Source organism: Pseudochaenichthys georgianus, chromosome 3 (assembly GCF_902827115.2).
Source record: "Pseudochaenichthys georgianus chromosome 3, fPseGeo1.2, whole genome shotgun sequence".
In the NCBI taxonomy this organism is placed as follows: Eukaryota; Metazoa; Chordata; class Actinopteri; order Perciformes; family Channichthyidae; genus Pseudochaenichthys; species Pseudochaenichthys georgianus.
In genome coordinates this window covers 16,722,162-16,741,895 of record NC_047505.1, presented here as the reverse complement: position 1 = coordinate 16,741,895, position 19,734 = coordinate 16,722,162, and the positions used below count along the sequence as shown (strand labels likewise).

At 43.4% G+C, this 19,734-nt stretch overlaps 1 protein-coding gene across 1 annotated transcript in view; it reads left to right on the top strand.

The window, feature by feature from the left end:
- crtc3 (CREB regulated transcription coactivator 3) overlaps nucleotides 1-18,977 on the top strand; it is a 64,561-nt gene extending 45,584 nt beyond the window's left edge. Inside the window, exons 7-15 of the mRNA XM_071202610.1 lie at nucleotides 1,367-1,417; nucleotides 1,513-1,598; nucleotides 9,000-9,049; nucleotides 9,840-10,060; nucleotides 13,196-13,431; nucleotides 13,823-14,119; nucleotides 14,278-14,358; nucleotides 14,860-15,067; nucleotides 16,511-18,977. Coding sequence (XP_071058711.1) covers nucleotides 1,367-1,417; nucleotides 1,513-1,598; nucleotides 9,000-9,049; nucleotides 9,840-10,060; nucleotides 13,196-13,431; nucleotides 13,823-14,119; nucleotides 14,278-14,358; nucleotides 14,860-15,067; nucleotides 16,511-16,710 — 1,430 coding nt within the window. The 3' untranslated portion in view covers nucleotides 16,711-18,977. The remainder of the gene's footprint in view (nucleotides 1-1,366; nucleotides 1,418-1,512; nucleotides 1,599-8,999; nucleotides 9,050-9,839; nucleotides 10,061-13,195; nucleotides 13,432-13,822; nucleotides 14,120-14,277; nucleotides 14,359-14,859; nucleotides 15,068-16,510) is intronic.
- The last annotated feature ends 757 nt before the right edge of the window (nucleotides 18,978-19,734 follow it).

Below are 19,734 nucleotides of genomic sequence, written 5' to 3'. Positions count from 1 at the left end.
AGTTTTTGTTTCAGTTCTCCTCTTGTGCAGAGCCATTATAGTTAAAGTGTGGATGATTATGTTTCCTGACAGGAGCTGCCTGTGGAGGATCACGTTGTATTCAGCTCAATCTTTCTGCAGCCTGCTGTATATAGTCCAGCAGCACATACTACACATAGCTATACGGGGCTGTATATCCTCAGCTCCAAAAGAGGCCGTGACACCACACTGGCTCATGTTGGGGAACGAGCAGTGCCGCCTTACTCGCATGAGTGCAGAGAGCCGTGTACCCGGGGCCTCGTTGACACCTCTAAAGGTTTCGCCGGGTTTCGAGTGGTGTTAAACCCCGGCTGATTAAAGAAGCATCTAACTAGGAATTACAGCTGAGTCACACTGTCGGAGTAGAAACACTCACAGGTTCAAACCCCACTGCAGTCAGCATGTCGTTGTGTCCCTGGGCAAGACACTTCTCCCCAAATGGCTCCTGTGGGGATTGCTCACAGTATTGAGTATGTAAGTCGCTTTGGATAAAAGCGTCTAACAAGTGACATGACATGTCAATTGTCAAATGTTATTTTAAGTGTACTTTTTAATGTAAATCAGACTTTTCGTTGGGTTTTCTGCAAATTGGAAAGTCGTTTTCCGTCCCAGTTGTCCCGTTTCCGTTCCAGTTGCGCCTCGGCGAGCTTCGCAGAAAAAACACCTTTTGAGGGAGAGATGAAACGATGCCAGACTATTTGTATCGCCTCATTATCCCATCTGCTCCATCAGCCTCTCAAAATGAATGAGCCTCAGAGAGAATGAGAGCGTGGAATGAGGAGGAATGGCTGGGCAACGGTTCAAAAGCTCATGCAAGAGAATGAGCGATGAGGAGTCTTAAATATCGAGAGAAACAACAAAATATTTCTCTAATAAGTAACAGAGTGCAGAGGAAGTGTTGTTGCTAAACACAAGAGTTGGACACGAACAGAGACAAGTTAAAAGGAAGGAAAGACAAATGTTTCTGGGATCAGTTCTACAGTGAAAAGGAAGGAAAAAGAGGCTCTTTGTGGTCCCATAAAAACAATGGCCCTCTCTTTATTTCTCATCAGTCTATAAACCCCCCACCCAGCGCCCCTCCTCCCTCTCCTCGTCTCTGTGACTGATAACATGATGCCAGATGTCCAGCTGTTGTGTTTATGAAGCCACACAGTAATTGCAGTGTGTATTCCAAAGGGCCTGAGCGACACATCATTGTGCCAGACATGCCGGGATAATTCAAACAGATGTTTAACTTTGAAATATCCTTTAATGTTCATGTGTTTTTGTTTCTAAGTCCTTTCTTTATTTCTCCATCGATCATCCCGCCCCCTCTCCTTTTTGTTGTTTGTTTGTTTGTCTCGTGAAGGCTGGAATGCAGCCAGTGTGATTGAGGCGGAGGTGGACAGCTCCGGAAACGGTGAGTTGAGCATTCCGTCGGTAATGAAGAGATGATTTACGTACGTTTGTCTGTAGAATAAGTTTAATTTAAGTGTACTTTCTTCGTCTCTGCAGTCTTCTCCTTCCCCACGCTGAATAACGAGGAGAACCTAATAGGTGTCAGTAAGCCCCTTCCCAAGCAGCTGTGGGAGGCTAAGAAGGTGAGACTCACTCCACTTGCTACTTCCTCCATCTGATGGTGCTTTCTGTGCTCACAATGACTGGAATCAGACAGTTTATGTATTTTCAGATTAGGACTGGGTATTAACAATAATTTGGTTGTATTATATGTATTATAATACAGTGGTTACATTTTCATTTCATTTAATCGTTTGTGAACTGGGACAGTGCACATTGATGAACACTTTAAAACAAAAATAATGCTTACAAGTGTAAATGAGCCAGATTTTAGCTTTGAGCTCATTTCCATCCATAGTCCGTCACATACAACATATAAGAACATGACATTTATTTACATAGCAAAAATAAATACATGATATGCAGAAAGAGCATGAGCAGCATACAAGCATTTACCACATGGCAGTACAATGTAGCAGCTACGACATATAAAGTGCAAGATAAGATAAAAGTGCTACATAAAGTGCAAGAGGAGAGACCTCTGTATTAAAGTGCATTTAGCTGTGATTACACGTCTGTTTGTTTCTCAACCATTCTTTAAGTTGTCCTTTAAAACTATTGAGAGTGGGACAATCCCGTATCTCAGTTGGGAGGCTATTCCACAATGAGCTGCCTTTAATGGAGAGGACATTTTGTCCGAAAGTGGTCCGTCTGTGCCGGTGGACCTCACAGTCTCCTCTGGTTTCTGACCTAGTGCAGCGTCCAGTGTGTTTTTTGTGGATGAATTCCCCTAAGGGAGGGGGGGCCAGTCCATGTAAACATTTATAAATAAAGCACACACTTTTAAAAGACTTTAAATGGTCAAAACTCAAGAAATTGTGTTTTTCAAGGAGTTGTGGTATGAATTTGGCTTTCTGTCAAAAACCTTGATAGCTCTCTTGTACAGCTGTTCTATGGGTTTCAGGTTTGTGGCACAAGCAAACGACCTGTTTGTAAAACAATAGTACAGTATTCAATGTGGGATAGAATCATACAGTGGAGATATGACTTTGCAGCATTGACAGTAAAGAAAGGATTTGTTTAACATTACATTACATTGCATTTAGCTGACGCTTTTATCCAAAGCGACTTACAATAAGTACATTCGACCAGGAAGACACAACCTTGAAGAAAACAGAATCATATAAGTACATCAGGTTTCATAGAGCCAAGTATTTCAAGTGCTACTCAACTGGATAAGCCAGTCCTTTATTAGTATATAAGTGCTCTGTTAGCAGTTCTTTGTTAGTAATTCTATCGCTCGAGGTGGAGTCGAAAGAGATGAGTTTTCAGTCTGCGCCGGAAGGTGTGTAAGCTTTCTGATGTCAATGGGGAGCTCATTCCACCATTTTGGAGCCAGGATAGCAAACCCACGTGTTTTTGCTGATGGGAACTTGGGTCCCCCTCGCAGCGAGGGTGCAGCGAGTCGTTTGGCTGATGCAGAGCGTAGAGCACGCGCTGGGGTGTACAGTTTAACCATGTCCTGGATGTAGGAAGGCCCAGATCCATTCGCAGCATGGTACGCAAGTACCAGTGTCTTGAAGTGAATTCTGGCAGTTACCGTAAGCCAATAAAGGGAGCGGCGTGGTGTGGGAAAATGTAGGAAGGTTGAAGACCAGACGAGCCGCTGCATTCTGAATGAGCTGCAGAGGTCGGATGGCACATGCAGGTAGACCAGCCAGGAGGGAGTTGCAGTAGTCTAGGCGTGAGGTGACGAGAGCCTGGAACCGAACCTGCGTCGCTTTCTGGGTCAGCTGGGGACGTATCTTCCTGATGTTGTAAAGCGTGTATCTGCAGCAGCGGGTTGTAGCAGCGATGTTTGCAGTGAAGGACAGGTTGTTATCTAGGATCACACCCAGATTCCTTGCAGTCTGGGTCGGGGAAACAACAGAGGGGCCGATGTTGATAGTCAGGTCAAGAGTGGGACAATCTTTTCCCGGAAGGAAAAGCAGTTCAGTTTTGTTGAGCTTGAGATGATGAGCGGACATCCACTGAGAGATGTCAGCTAAACAAGCAGAGATGCGTGCGACGACCTGGGTCTCTGAGCGGGGAAAGGACAGAATTAATTGGGTGTCGTCAGCAGTGTTATGAAAAACCATGCGGGCTAATGACAGATCCGAGCGAGTTTGTGTACAGGGAGAAGAGGAGGGGACCAAGAACAGAGCCCTGAGGGACCCCTGTAGTTAATTGACAAGGGTCGGACTCGGACCCTCTCCAAGTTACCCTGTAGGTACGGTCTTTGAGGTATGAGGTGAGGAGGGAAAGTGCAGAGCCTGAAACTCCAAGTTCTTGGAGAGTGCGAAGGAGGATCTGATGATTCACCGTGTCGAATGCAGCAGACAGGTCCAACAGGATGAGGACAGAGGAGAGGGAGGCTGCTTTGGCAGTGTGCAGTTCCTCAGTGACAGCAATGAGGGCAGTTTATGTGGAGTGACCTGCCTTGAAACCAGACTGGTGCGGATCCAGAAGGTTGTTCTGATGGAGATAACAGGAGAGTTGTTTAAAGACAGCGCGTTCAAGTGTTTTAGACGGGAACGGGAGGAGAGAGACAGGCCTGTAGTTTATAACATCAGACGGGTTGAGAGTGGGTTTCTTTAGGAGAGGGTTTACTCTTGCCTCCTTGAGACTGTTTGGAAAGTGACCAGAAGTTAGAGAAGTGTTGATGAAATGGGTGAGAAACGGTAGAATATCTGGAGCGATAGTCTGAAGGAGGTTTGAAGGGATAGGGTCCAGAGGACAGGTGGTGGGGCGGGTAGAGGTAATGAGGGTAAGAACCTCACTTGGAGAGAGAGGGGAAAAGGAGGTTAGTGTGCCGGTGGAAAGAGGGTCTGGTGACCCAGCGGTGAGTAAAGGTGAGTCAGAAAAAGAAGAGCGAAATGAAGAAGTGATCGGATGTGTGGAGCGGGTTTACAGAGAGGTTAGAAGTAGCGCAGTTCCTTGAGAATATGAGATCAAGGACATTGCCAGCTTTATGAGTTGGTGGGGACGGAGACAGTGAGAAAGCAAAGGCGGTTAACAGAGATGTTAGTTCGTCTATCTTCCCCGTCTGGAGGTTGAAGTCTCCGAGAGGTACAGCGGGAGGGCCAGATTCAGGGATGTGTGATAGGAGATTATCCAATTCCTCCAAGAAGTCCCCCAAGGCACCTTGTGGACGGTAGAGAACAACAATGGTTAATTGTATAGGATGGGTTACTGTGACGGCATGGAATTCAAAGGTGGAAGGAGTGAAGTTAGGTAGCTTGAAGAGGGAAAAGCTCCATTTGGGAGAGAGCAGGAGACCAGTGCCCCCTCCTCTGCCAGTGGGTCTGGGTGTATGGGAGAAGGAATATGCTGTGGAGAGAGCTGCTGGGGTGGATGTGTTGAATGGAGTAATCCAGGTCTCAGTGAGAGCAAGGAAATCCAGGGACTGCAGGGAGGCGTAGCCAGAGATGAAGTCAGCCTTAGGAACAGCTGACTGGCAGTTCCACAGGCCGCCTGAAACTAGATGTTGGATCTCAGTGGAGCACGTGGGATAGACGAGAGCAGGCCGGTTATAGCGATTAAGAGATACACGGGGCCAGTGATAATTGCGAGAAGACACATGAACAGGAATGGAGAAAATACACATGATTATAGCATGAGGGGCTAGAAAGCTAAAGAAAATAAAAATAAAACGCCAGCGATGCTTAGCTCAATCAAAGTAGGATTTGCCTCCTCTTTGCCACCCTCGTGACTCCCGCAGGACTCCAATGTCTTTGTCAGTCTTAGAGACTCCCGCAGGACTCCAATGTCTTTGTCAGTCTTAGAGACTCCCGCAGGACTCCAATGTCTTTGTCCGTCTTCGGCTGTCTGACGCTGAAGGAAAGAGCTACCTAAATGGACGCCTGATTGCTGAGTTCACACAGCTGTGGTGCCACGCCCCTCTAATTAGTTAACTCTCTACAGCTGATGGGCGACAGCTGAGAGGCCGTGCCTATTTTAATGCACGCTTGATTGCCTACTGAGCCCTGTTTAACAGGTTCACGTGATCAGATCTGAGATTTAAAATCTCTCAAAAGCGCCGATTTAGCTACAATAACTACAGAACAATTATACAGAGTAGAATAACTGAAATAGAGAAGTCTAATTAAACACGAATAGTACTTACAGTGGTTGCTGCATCAATAGGTAATGTCGGCACCCGGTCAAGATGCACACTGACTTCATAACATTTTGCAAGTTGAATTTAATGGTATTGGATACTTTCTTAATGTGTTTCTTTTTCTTTTTTTTCCTAACTAATGGACAATTTTCGATTTAAACCTCGATTTTTTTCCTATTTTTTTCTAAACAAACCAGACCAAGGCAACATTTAAATACATATTTTCTTTATTAACACAATAAAAATAAATGAGATTACCAAGTAGTCTAGGCCTATGTGAACAAATCAGTTGTTCAAGAATAAAAAAAATTAAATAAAAACAGCACCACGGCACTTGGCTGTCATTAATGTGCAATGATTTTTTTTAAATCAAACTGAGAAAAAAATCTCTTGTAGGCCATCCCTGAAAAACTTGTAAAATGAAATACAACACATAAATAATGATAATGAAATGAATAATAAAAAAATACCCTCAAACAAAATAACATCTGTGATCGCCTGCCACCGGGGCCCTTTCTTGTCGTAAGGAATGACTGTTGAAAATGCTGCTGCCAAGGTTACCTGCTTTTTTGCAGGCACTTTGTGGCTTGAGCTAGCATCTGCATCTCTTAGTGCTACACACTCCTGCCATTCCACTGCATGTCTCTGTCGCAGGTGCTGGAATAAGTTGGTTGTGTTCCCATGTTTTGCTGCGATCGTCTTTCTACAGACCTTACACAGAACAGTTGTTTGTTCTATGTCTGACTGCTTGTACCCGAACCACTTCCATACAACTGAAGTAGCACCTTTTTTAGGAATGAGTTCTTCATCTGTGTTCGTGGACATTTTGATGGTACGTCTGTCGGTGGCGCGGTGAATGTGATTGTAGTAGGCTATGTGACTACCCGATCTGCAGCTCTGCACATGCGCACAGTGTTAGAAATTAAAATCAATGTTTTTGATGGCATAAAGTACCTTAAACATACCGTCAGTTTAAATGCTGTTTTATACTGAAAAACCAGAAGTTCTTGTGCACAACCAGTTGTTAAGCTTTTATTCTGAAAATCCTTCATCTCCGGTTAGCATTTAGCATGTGGCTAATATGCCATTTACTATAGAGGTGAATTTAGTAGCGATATGAGACGGAGTGTTGCACACCGAAACCTACTGATTTCAACACTACAACTATAGACGTTGAGATATTATTATTGCTGAATATTAAATGAAGGTACAGTTTATTTGAATACGTTTGTTTACAGACATATATGTGTGTAGTTATATATTAGTTATATATTGAATGTACAGTGTCTGATTCCTCTGTTATGCTCAACAACGAACATTGGAGACGTGGAGGGCCGGCCCCCAGCAGCGCCAACCGGCACATAGGGAGGAGCCAGCAGAGGAAATATAACAGCTGGAGAGGTGGAGCTCGCTCTCTTCCCTTCGCTCACGAGAGCCAGAACACAGCTGTTTTTCTGACTGCATCCATACCCGCGCCTTTTTTAATTAAAGCACCATTTGAACCTTAGCAGAGACTCCATTTAGTCTCCTTTTTAAAGCTTCTCTCCTGGACGCGAGAATAACGAACACAGCATAACAACAGCAGATCGGGCAGAGCTGCAGATCCGGGAGTCACAGGCAATGTGGCTGAGTTTTGTGCGCGTTCTGGAAAGTGAGAGAGTAAGCTACTACGGAGTCCCTTAAAGCAAAACAAATCTGCGGAGTCTAGAAATGTTTTAAAATCGCGATTTTTCGGTTCAGCCATTTCACAAACCGTAGGAAAGTAAAAATGCAAATTAATCGTTAAAACCGAAAAAATCGCCCAGCCCTAACTCCAAGATACTTGGAGTGGGGGACTAGTTCTATTTCTGCTCCGTTTAAAAACACGTTGGATCCTTCGATTTTGACTGGTCGTTTACTGAACATCATGCATACTGTTTTTTTTTGCATTTTACTGTAAGCAAATGTTGTTCAGCAAGTGTTGAACCTTGTCCAATGCATTTGAGAGACAGGATGAGATCATTTCAGTGTTCTTCCCATGTACAACGATGACCGCATCATCGGCATGCATTTGCACATTCAACTCAGGACATACATTAGGCAAGTCATTAATGTACAGAGAAAACAGTAATGGTCCAAGAATGGAACCTTGTGGAACCCCAACAGGGGTCTTGCATTATGTCCGAGTAAAGGGGATAGATTACCTTTTTTCGTTTAAATCCGATTTCAGGAAACATGCACACAGGTCGATAGTGTTATTGTATCACAAAACACACAATGTGTGAAATGTATTGATATTTCCATCCATCCATTTTTAAGAATGGACACATTGATAGGTAATTGTGACACAGTAAATTCTTGACACATGTCAGGCTACAAGTTGGACCAGTCTTTCTGCATGAGAACAAATAGATATTCAGTCAGCAGGACAGACACTTCAATCATCAGGAATGTCAGCAGCCCCATGTCAAAGCCTCATGGTGAAATCGTCAAACTAGACGAGAAAAAGCACAAACCCTCTTTTTGTGCACTGTTATATTCCACATTTGATGAAACAAAACATTGGCCTGTCAGTGCTTATTTTCATTTCCAAGTATTAATGTCTTTTTGATTTGGACATTACTGTTTTTTGCTCAACCAATCCTGAGGGAAGGAAGGACATTATTTTGGAAATGTGCAATGTTTTATTATTTGATTATACTTCAATAGCCTGATCTATCACAGAGAATCGGTGCCCATATAGACCATGTTTAGCAGTTCAGGTATCAGCCATGACATGACTTAAACACATTAAAAAACGGTTTCTTTGTCAATGTCTTGGAACTATTCAGTGTTTTGACCCCCTTACATACTATACTATATTATTACATGGCTTAGTTCAATACTCGATTCTGATTCGTCAATTTGGACATTTCAGAGGTTGTTAATACTTGATAACACACAGCTGCTAACAAAATGATGACTGTTGCTTAGGAGGATCAAGGGAGAGAAGGAAAGAGGTTGGGAAAAAAAACTGCGAACAAGGTTGGACAGTTACAGAAAACAGCGATCAGAGCTGCCTTCATTTTTTTTTAAGTTGTTGTTACCACAGTTCAGCTGTTGGTACACTGTGGAACCAAGTTTTTTTTTTTTTTAGGGAAGCAATACTTTTTAAGTTAATAAAATAATTTGTCGAGTCTGCGGTTTATTCAGTATGTGGCCACATACTCTGCTTCGAGCCGGGCTCCATGGTCACCTTGTCAGTTGTTCTTTTTTCATTGCTGAAAATAATAGTCCAAGGATTAAAATGTTGTGTTAATGTTTAATTTCATTTGATCTAATTGTATTTTATGTGTTTCTGTTTCAGGTCCAGTCCCTGTCATCAAGGCCGAAATCATGTGAAGTGCCTGGAATAAAGTAAGTCAATGGGAAGGAGCTTTTTATCTTATTCATAAGTAAACCTTTATCTTTTTACCCAACTGTTTCAAGATCATCACCAGCAGTGTGATGTTACAATGCCACATGGGCGGCAGATCACTGTAGCTCGTCACAAGAAACAATGGAATCATAGAGATGAGATGCCGCACATTCCCACCTCGCCAAACAGGATGTCTGTGTTCCTCTTTAGAACTCCAACCCTTTTGAAATAAGAGGAACAGAGTCATTACAATCAGATTCCAAAGGCTTTGTTTTCCCAGTGCAAACGCCCTCCGGTGTCATGGCATGATTTAGAGGTAAACAGACGTCTCCATTTTTACTAGCAATTCATTAGCTCTCCAGCAGCAGCAGCAGTAGATGGTCAGGCTTTGTTTCGAGTTAATAATAAACAGAGAGCAACACAGTACAGCTACTGGGCCTCTTTATTTCATGTTGTCAGTTTTTCTGACAGAGAGGGACACTGTTTGTGTGTTTTTGGACGAAAGTGTTTGTTCATTGTTTTGTGTTGTGCCAGTTTCTGTGGGTACAAACAACAATGAGTCACTGTCGCTGCTCATATGCTGCTAATGCGGCATATGAGCACAAATGGAAGTTAGAGAAATATTGGAGTAAATGGGGAGTGGGTGGGAAAAACAAGAACAAGTGGATGGGAGTCAAAGAAACGTCTTGTCAATCTGAAATGGCATCTGCATTCAGTTATGAGCAATATATTTACATGAATTTAGTGATTTACTGATGAGTCACAAACGTTTTCTATTTGCATTCGCAGCATATTCCCGTCCCCGGAGCAGAACCCGGGTCTGTCCCAATACCAGGGTTTGTTAAACACCGGGGGCTCCCTGCCCGACCTCAGCAACCTGCACTTCGCCTCCCCTCTCTCCACCCCTCTGGACCCGGAGGACAATGGAGGGTACCCCAACCTCAGCGGGGGCAGCAGCACCGGAAACCTGCCGGCCGCCATGATGCACCTCGGCATCGGCAACTCGCAGGGTGGGTGAAGCACGTTTTTTGTGTTTATGTGCATGCTTTACACCCTGTTGGACTTATGTAACTCTTAAACAAATAAAGCACTATCTACTAAAAGTATGAAAGAATGCTTTCAGAGCTGTTCGGAATAAAAGCTCACCTGATGTTCACATTGCTCATATAAACTCCATTCTTCTCTGCTGAGGTGTTTTTCTGTCTCCTCTCCAGCCCACCATTATTTCCCCGTCTGTTTCCTTAGCAAACTGTCAATCAATAGGAGTTAGGGTTACAAGAATGTGTCATCTTGCAAGATTTCGGTGGTTGCCGAGCAACACAACTATAATGATAGTCTGTCCGTCATTCCTTGTGTTATCTGAATTTACTTGTGCCGCATTTCCACAGCTTGGTAGAGCACTTCTTGACTGGCTTGGAGACAATATTTTTTGTGGCAAAAGTTGAACATTTCCCTAATACTTTTTTGGAGTCCTCTCACTTAAAGGTAGGGTAGGTAATTCACTTCAGAAACACTTTTGGTTATATTCCATGGAATGCTCTTAACATCCAGATAACAATGAATACATTAAATGCTTTGACAATAAATCCATAAACAAATTTCATCTGTGGAAGCCGTAGTACTGTAAAAAGCACGACCAGTTATTTTAGCCGGCCCGGCTAAAATAACTGGATGGCCTACCTGCCTGTCAGCCTTCCATCTCGTGCACAAACTTATCTCGTGCGCGTTAGTGTGTGTTGGAGGAGGGGCTCTGTAAGAAAGTCTGAAGGAGGGGGCATACTTTTTTTCGACAGCGTACTTTCAAATTCTAGCGCACTCGAGCTGGTTTCTCCATTCTTACCTACCCTACCTTACGCTCTAGCGCCCTTGGAGATCAGACGGGCCTCCACACTGCCTGCTTTTAAATCGCTTCTTAAAACCCACCTCTTCTCCTTAGCGTTTTAACATTTGGCGTTTCAACATCTTTCAGAGTGTTGCTTTTTTGCATTTAAATTGTTTTTTTGTTTTTACTTGTACTTGTTTTATGGTGAGTGAGCTGAGCTGTGTTACTTTTTTGTATGCTTTGTTTTATCTATTTGCCTGTACAGCACTTTGGTCTGGAGGTTTAAATGCTTTATAAATAAAGTTGTATTGTATTTAAGGTTCTACGCAGGCTAGGCTTGTCGCAGTACTCTATTGCAGTACTCACATACACTGATTACATAACTTCCGCCCCCACCTTTGTTTTTGCATTTTGTCTTTCATTTTTACATCTGCGCAGTAGAACATGAGCAGCAGAGTCACATAAATCCGCCATTTATAAAAAGACACGCTTCCATCATTAGTAGCTGCAATTTTGTACTCATGTCCTGGCCAGCTAAACCACACCATAGTCAACTGACCAACTATAGACAAGGGTCTGGCTGGTTTAAAAAAAAGGGACAATCCAGCATCAAATCAAGCCAAACACTGGACCAGACGGGACCAGATCAGACTTGACTTGGCAGCTACCGTCAGATTAAATACTGTGACGCCGTTGTTAGCGCTATGCCACCAGAGGCCGGCCATGGTTGCTTTTTAATTGGCCAGAATGGTCATATTGACAAATTCTGTTTCAATTGGTATGACGACAATTCATTCTGTTTAAGCTAGTACTGGACCGGACCTGCACCAACAGAAATCGATCAGAGTTGGTCTCTAGAGTTGGATTGTGTCTAGAGACATTGCTCAGTTTGGTTTCCGTCGAAAAGATCCATAGCTGTGTCGTGTTAAAGAAGATGTCAGAGCAGTTTCGCGCAGCATTGCTGTGAATATCAGTTGAAAATACCACCTACATTGAGGGGGAGGACCTGCAGTAGAAAACAAAATCAAGAAACCTGGTACCAAAAGCGAGTCAAGCTGGTAAAATGCAGTGGAAAATAGTCATTTAACATACGCCCCTACTGACTGTCGAGATTACAAACTCTGGGCCTGTCAGTGAGTTAGTATCCTTGGGGATTCTTTTCTTTGTAGGTTCAATATTGTGAAAGTCTGCTTCAGCTTCACATTCAAAGTTGTGAATCACTGCTGCTTTGAGCAGGTTCCAGGTTTCCTCCTCTGCCAGCCCAGCAGACATTATGGACAGCTCATTGAATGATGCCTCTGTCTCCTCACTGTGAACTCTGCCGCCTGATCCGATCACACCCACCGCTGCTCCCTCTCAGTCTTTCCTCTCTGTGTTCTGTGAGTGGATGTGTGGTCGGGCTCCCATGCCGGACACAGTTCAGCTTGGCGGAGCCCCAAAGAACCACAAGAACTCTGACCCTGTTCCGGCTCGCTACAATCAGCTCTTTTCTTTCCCCTCAGATCCCCTCTGTCTTCTCATTTTCCTCCCCTCTTCTCTCCACCGTTTCTCTCCCTCCCCAGACACACAATAAAGTGTAGTGTTTTGGGTGGCAGGCCTGGAGAGTATTCTGGAAAATAGACTTCACGCCACATCATAACTTCCACATGTTCTTCCTGGTTTCCGAGGGCCCATATCTGCTCCAGATTCAGTGCTGCCTCGTTACATTCATCCTAATGTGCATCTACTCTCTGATGCTGTGTCTCAATCTGCGCACATCTGTACTCGCATCTGCTGTTTTGAGTTCCAAACGTGAATACCATTACAAAGTATGGCTGAATGCAGTGCACTATAAGAGGTGCACTCAAAACAGTGGTGCAATGATGACGTATTTTTACAGGTCGACCCGTTCCAAGTCCCTCAACAAAAAAAAGGAGATTCTTCCATTGGATTGTGTCTGCGTAATGGAAATAAAGCCACCAGTCAGGTTGCACTCCTGTAAATGCAGCACTATACAAATAAAAGCGATACATCTAGGTTTATTTTACAATTCAAGCAACTGGCGTCACAAAGAAACCAGAATTCATTATATCGGGTAATCGAGGAGTTAAATGATTAGCTACCAAGAACGATGATGTTACTAGCTAGTAGCTAGCTAGCAATTATTGACAGAGAGACAGCAGCCGTGTGCAATTTGAGACAACAGTAACAGTCAGGATTCACACCATGCATAAGTGTTCTCAGTGCAAGACATGCAGTGTACTAAGGGAGGTACCCACATTTAGACACAGCACAATACTTTCTTTGTCTGATGGATGTGCCCCTGCCTCTCCTGCCCCTGCAGGTCTCTCCTCCTCTCTGAGCAATCCCTCGATCCAGGCGTCCCTCAGCAACTGCCAGCTGCAGTCGTCGCTCAGCAATCCCTCCATCAATTCGTCCTTGCGCATGTCCAGCAACTCCCCCCGGCGACGGACAGCACCCATCAGCCCTCTGACATTGTCTCCAGGGACCGAGCAGCGCAGGGGTCTGGCCAAGCAGCTGTCTCCCACCATGTCCCCCTCGCTGTCCCCCATCACACAGGTACACATACCTTCACATTACCTTAATAACAAGAGGGTATATCTATATTGTAAGGCACAGAATTTGAAATAGAAATGTACAAAGCTATAAAACTGAATAGAATGAGAAAAATGTATAGGTTTTGATGGGATGTTGTGTTGAAACTATGTTGATTGACAGTATCGGGCTCGGACTGTCCTCATGGCCTAATGTCATCATTACTAAAACTCTTTGTATACAATGTAGTCGGACGTTAAAGCAAAAGTTCCTGGTGCCATGGTTTCCCCCCTGATTTGATGGGTTGAGTGTTGTTGAGTAATGACACTACAATCAGAATAAATAAACTTCAACTCTTGAGTGAAGTTTAAGTTAGTCTTCACTGACTCCTGCTGGAATGATCTGTCCTGTGTAGGGAGTTCCTCTGGATACCAGCAACATGCCAAGGGAGCCGCCCCCACCCTATCCGCTTTACCAGCAATCCCAGCATGCAGTGGACCAGGGCCGACAATGCCACCAGCAGCAGCAGCAGCAGCAACAACAGCAGCAGCAGCAGCAACAACAACAGCAACATCAACAACAACAACAGCAGCAGCAACATCAACAACAACAACAGCAGCAACAACATCAACAACAGCAGCAGCAGCAGCAGCAGCAGCAACAGCCTCTTTCCTCTCTTCAGAACATCCCTCTGGACTTCAACACGAGCCAAGTAAGTGCTTTGAAGAGTGTCAGGGTGTGTGTGAGTTTGCTGTCCATGCATGCGCACACACACACACACACACCCTGAAAAAGATAATATTCTGCACAGCAGTATATCATTCTGAGTTCAGAGTTCGGCTTACGTTTGACTATCGTCTTTTCTGACAGCTCAACAACATGTCAGCCTTCTTCAACGACCCCTTCATGGAGCAGCAGTTCAATCGCCAGACCAAGTCCAACCCTTATCAGGTACAGGTTAACACACACACACGTGTGCGCACACACCACTTACTTTACTAGCCAACAGCACACTGAAGCACCCTGTCTTTTTCAGGCAGAGGGTGAAAAGAGGTGCAGCAGCACGGGCAGTATGAGAACATTAAAGCATGTAGACACAGGCGAGATACAAAATACAATTATGCAACCAGAACATTACCATGAAAGGGCCCCTTTGAAGCAAAAACGACTTCTAATACACAAAGAAGTTAAAACAAAATACCTTGTTTTAAACAGACGCTTTTCAGAATAAAAGACTCTTTAGAATGGATTTCATGATATTTAGCCCACACGATATCTAATAATCACATTTAATAAGATAATTAAGAACCGAATGTGTCACTGCCTTCAGTTTTAATATGAATATGTTGTCTATGCACTGTGGAAACAGATTTCCTGCCAATGTGAACTCGGCTCGCTGATTCTCTGCACTTTCTCTCGTTTGCCATTTCCTCTCTGCCATCTGCCGTCTAGTTCGACCAGTTCTCTCTGTTGGAGAGCGCGATGAGCTCCACGGCGGGGGGGTCTTGCTTTGACCCCTCCTCCTCCCTGCTCTACTACTCCCAGGCTGCCCTCTCTGGGCTGGGGGGCAGCCACGGGAGCCTGCAGGACCCCATGCACATGAGGTCCAACATGTTGTACTCTAACTGCAGCGGAGGCCTGCCCAACATCATCCTCACTGGTAAGACCTAGCGGGGGGGGGTTATTTTCTGTGTGTCCCTCATAGGCCACTAAAGGTGCATCCTGGGAGCGAAAGAGGATTGTTTTTGTTTGTTTATAACGGAAAGAAAATGAGTATTGTGTGAAGGAGGGGAAACAGACACAAAAACACAATTTGACGGGGGGTTAGATGATTGTTCTGGGCAGAAATCCAATGTTTACCATGTTATTGCTTTAAAATTGGGTTTCCATTTTATGCAGGCAGGTTAGGGAAGTAAGTTAGGTAGGTAAGTACAGATTATTATTTCTTGTTTACGAAAACAGATGTTGATGATTGCTAGTACTGATCCGTTTAATGAAACAAAACAACGAGCGAGGACATTTTAATATTCATCTGACGATTATGATTAGGAACAGCGAAGATGGTCTCTGGTTACAAATAAAAAGGGTAGCTGTAGACAGTTTGCAATGAATTGTCTCCAGTCAGATGAGCATTTTTAATAATGATATTACTCTTTTTTCCAGCATGAAAGTGTCACGAGACGCAAGTATAAGTGTCATGTGTGTTTCTTGAAACTGATTCCTCTCTTTAGAGATGTATCATTGTTTGATTGATTGCATCTAGTTAAAACCTGTGATAAATATACATTTTATGATTTTTGTCTTAGTTATTAAGTTTATGAAGTTGTTTGTTTTGTCCTCGTTGTGTTTTATGACATTGTGTCTTGTAGTGTTCTCCATAGTTTTTAATGTTTACCTGGGTCCCCTTCAAAAACTCAGAACAGCGTTTCAGTTAGAAAGAAATGGTGCTTGGCAACATGACCGGTGAGATGAACCGGGATGGGACATCTCCGGTTAAATAGTATCTGTTTATTATTCAGCTTAAAAACAAAGGCTTTAGAAAGAATGACATCATCAAGGCGTGTTTATTTATATTTCATTGAAATCATCATTGAGAAATGTTCGCCTGCATAATCACGTCGCGCTGTCTGTAGTGCTATTTCTGCCGAAGCGCATCTATAACATGCAGGTTGTGGATCGTGTGAAGTTTATGCAACAGCTGTCAATTAACACTCCAGCCAGAATCGGCACAACCGTCAGTAAACGACAGGTTTCACATCTTTCCTGTCAAAGTCCGGTAAATACCGGCTAGCAGAAGCACCGACTCAGCTGTCTATGCTTGCTTATATAATACTTAAATATATAGAAGTCGGCATTTGTAATAGGAGGAAGATGAACCTTCATACCTCATGAAGGCTGCGTGACTGATGTTTGGGTGTAACCTTGGCTGAACAGACAGGGATACTCTGTTCAGTCTGAAAGGGAGAAGAGTGTTAGCTGTATTTATTTAACAGCTGTGATGTCTAATGATGAGGACAGTGTGACCGTGTGAGCCATGGCAAGAGGAATTGTTTTCCCGACTGCAGGAACCTCTCACCCACCGTCGTCTGCTTCTCTCTCTCAGATGACTCCAGCCTGTCGAAGGACATCAGCAGCGCGCTCTCCACGGTGCCCGAGTGTTTCGACTCGGAGGGCTGCTTCCCGCTGGAGGACGAGCTGCACATCGAGCCCCTCGGCCTGGACGGACTGAGCATGCTCAGCGACCCCGACATGGTGCTGCCGGACCCCTCCGTGGAGGATACTTTCCGCAGTGACAGACTCTGAACACACACACACACACACACGTGGATTTGCAGTGTAAAGAGTGTACAAATCTGACATGTGCATGCCAACAATCTCTATATGCATAGTGCATGCATCCACTGAGATTCATCAAATGTGAAGTATACACACACCTTTTAAGGAGGAGACTTTTGAACACACACTGTTTACTCCTGCTTGGTGCAGAGTCCCCCTCACACATCTCTAAGACGGTGTTTTGAATGAGATGCGTCGATGCAGTAGTTGGGATTCAAATCAGCGCCAGGAGCAGAAACAGGTCCAGTTCTGCACTTCAAAAGAAGCACGTGAAACAATGCCCGCTTCTCCTGCTCTCTCATCGCCAGCTCACAGCCCCCCTGAAGCCATGGCAACCACATCGCCATGGTTACGCAGCATAGCAACCCCATCGCCACGCCGAAGAGCAGCAGGAATGCCGACACATGCTTTTCCTTTCCTCGCGGCTCCTGTAAACGAGAAGTGAGCCGTTCACAGCTGGAGTAAAGAAACTACTTCAGGCTCCTGAACAATCATGGTAAAAATGAAGACTAAAAAGATTCTTGTTTATAAATGTATTTCTTTGCATATGTTACCAGATTATTTTTCAAATGTTTGCCACAGATCTATACATTTGAATATATATAAATATATATATATATATATCAATTGCAGTCTGATTAGAATGTATTTCAAACTCGAAGCAAAAAGGGCAAACTGTTTACAAAAGATGAGATTGAATAAGTCAATATTACTTAGAGATTTTCTAATTAATAAAGAGATACAATTCTACGATGAATAAATGCTATATTTTCCTTACAATTTGGTTGGATACCCCCCCCGGCTGTGGTTTCCAGCACTGGGACAGCGTCAAATTCAACTTTGAAAATCTTTTTTAAAACTTTTTTCCCCTCTTGTTTTAAATACTTATGTACATTCATTGCATACGTTTTATTTTACATTTTTTACTGACTCGTTATGGCGCTTTCACTGTACTTTAAATAGTGTCGTGAATAAGGGCTGTGGATCCATGATGCCCACAAATAGCTGTTTGCATCCGGCTTCCTGTCCCGTGTTGTGGCAGTGAACCCCCCACCCCCCATCTGAACAGTTACTCAGAGAGTCATCATGTGGACATCGGACATCATGTAACATTGCACTTAACCTCTTTTGCACTAATTGGTTCACAGTGTGTCGACTGATATTGTAAAAACTGGTAGGATCCTCTTTTTTTGTTTGTTTGTTTTTACCTGATAACCCAAAGAAGTTGAATGAAGCCATTATTGAGAAATAATATATGTCCTTGGCTTTGATCTATAGTGATGTGTGTTTGTGCAGAGCTCATATTTACATTTGATTATGTAATAGCCGGGCCTTCAGGGCATTGAGTGCCCCCTGGTGCCTGTTTAAATGACATCACAACGCTTTCTTTTATGTGTCTGAAAAAGATTCGGAGCAAAAAATGCCCTCCTTTTTTTGGCTCCTCTTAGCTATGCAACCTTTCAGTTCAGTGCAACCTGTTGAACGGGTGCGCCTTGTGCATTATGCAGTGTTCACAATGTGGGGGATCAAATTAGCCAGAAATCACAATATTACATGTGTCCAGTGTCCACAGTGTGTGTCGACTTTCGATCGATAAGAAGAGCGCCTGCTGGCATCGAACGGATCAACAGTCGGAGAACAAGGATGTCGTGGAGGAGGATTTTAAAACTTGTGCATCATTTTGGACAAATGGTGCATGGCACTGTTTGTGTTCCGAAGGCGTCGCACTGAGTGGACTGTGGGCTCTCCCAGTGTATGAAAGACATTCAGGGGTGTTGGGGTTGTTTTCTAAGAGTTTATATATTCAGCTATTATACATTTTGACCTGCTCTCTTGTTAGCTCTTAAGACAGTGGGATGGAGCCACTTTGCTGTTAATTGTGTCGAAAGTGTTTTCTTTTCCTCCCTCTTTCCCCTGCTGTCTGAACGCCTGCCTTCTGCTGCCTTAACATGTTGTATTTTGAATTGACATATTCCAGCAGTAACCTGTATCCGCTAGTTATCCCCTCCCTTTAGCTTTAGCTCTGTTTGGTACTAACTGCGCTTTGTCCTTTTCTGTCTCTTAGTCTCACTGTTTTGTTTTTTTGTCTATTCCTTTTTTTAGCAAAATGTACAGTTCTGTTATTTAAATAATTGTTTGTCCACTAGTGTTACTACTTTTTATTTGTAATGTCATTTGTTTTTCCCCGAGATATAAAATGTTGTTGGTTTGTAATGTATGTTATAGTGCTTATCTTTCTGATTTAATATAAACAATAAAACTCTATACTATATATTAAAGGTGCTGTTGATGTTCCTGCCAGCAGATGGCAGCAGTGTGGTGTAATCGAGATGAAGGTAGACATCCCACAAACAACATCTCTGTGTTTAGTTGGAACAAATACAAGTGCACCTTCTTTAGATCTTCCTGTATAGTCTGACAAATTGTTATATTTCTAAACAAAACACACTTCTCATTATTTTAATTGTGTTTGGATTCTGAGAACAGCTCTGCAAGGTGTTACTGTTTGTTTGGTTTCACAGGCAAGCAAACTGACTATCAGTTTGGAAACAGTGTGACTTTCCATCTAATTAAGGTGCAAAACGAGGAATAATCTTTCTCTCATGTCTTCTATCATTTGTCAATAGTCTATCTCACCAATCTTTAAAACTGTTGTCTTTTACGAAACATCTGAACGTTTAGTTTGTTTTGTCTTTCTCTTAAATGAAGCATAATTGACCCCGATGTTTAAAGAAGACAAGTGTACCCTTTCTTGGTATTCCAGCTGCGTCTACCTCATGAAAGGCCACTACAAACACCTTTTAGGGGAAATTGATGGCAGTAATACTTGTTTATTTGCCAAGATCCAAATTGGAGTCAGATGGTAACAATTTGATGGTTTGTTTTCACCCCCAGATCACATCTTCTGTCATTTTCCTAAAATGTCTAAACTGCAATCGGGGACATTAAGAGAAAGACTAATGGTAGCCTGACTGATGAAAAGGCTTTTGC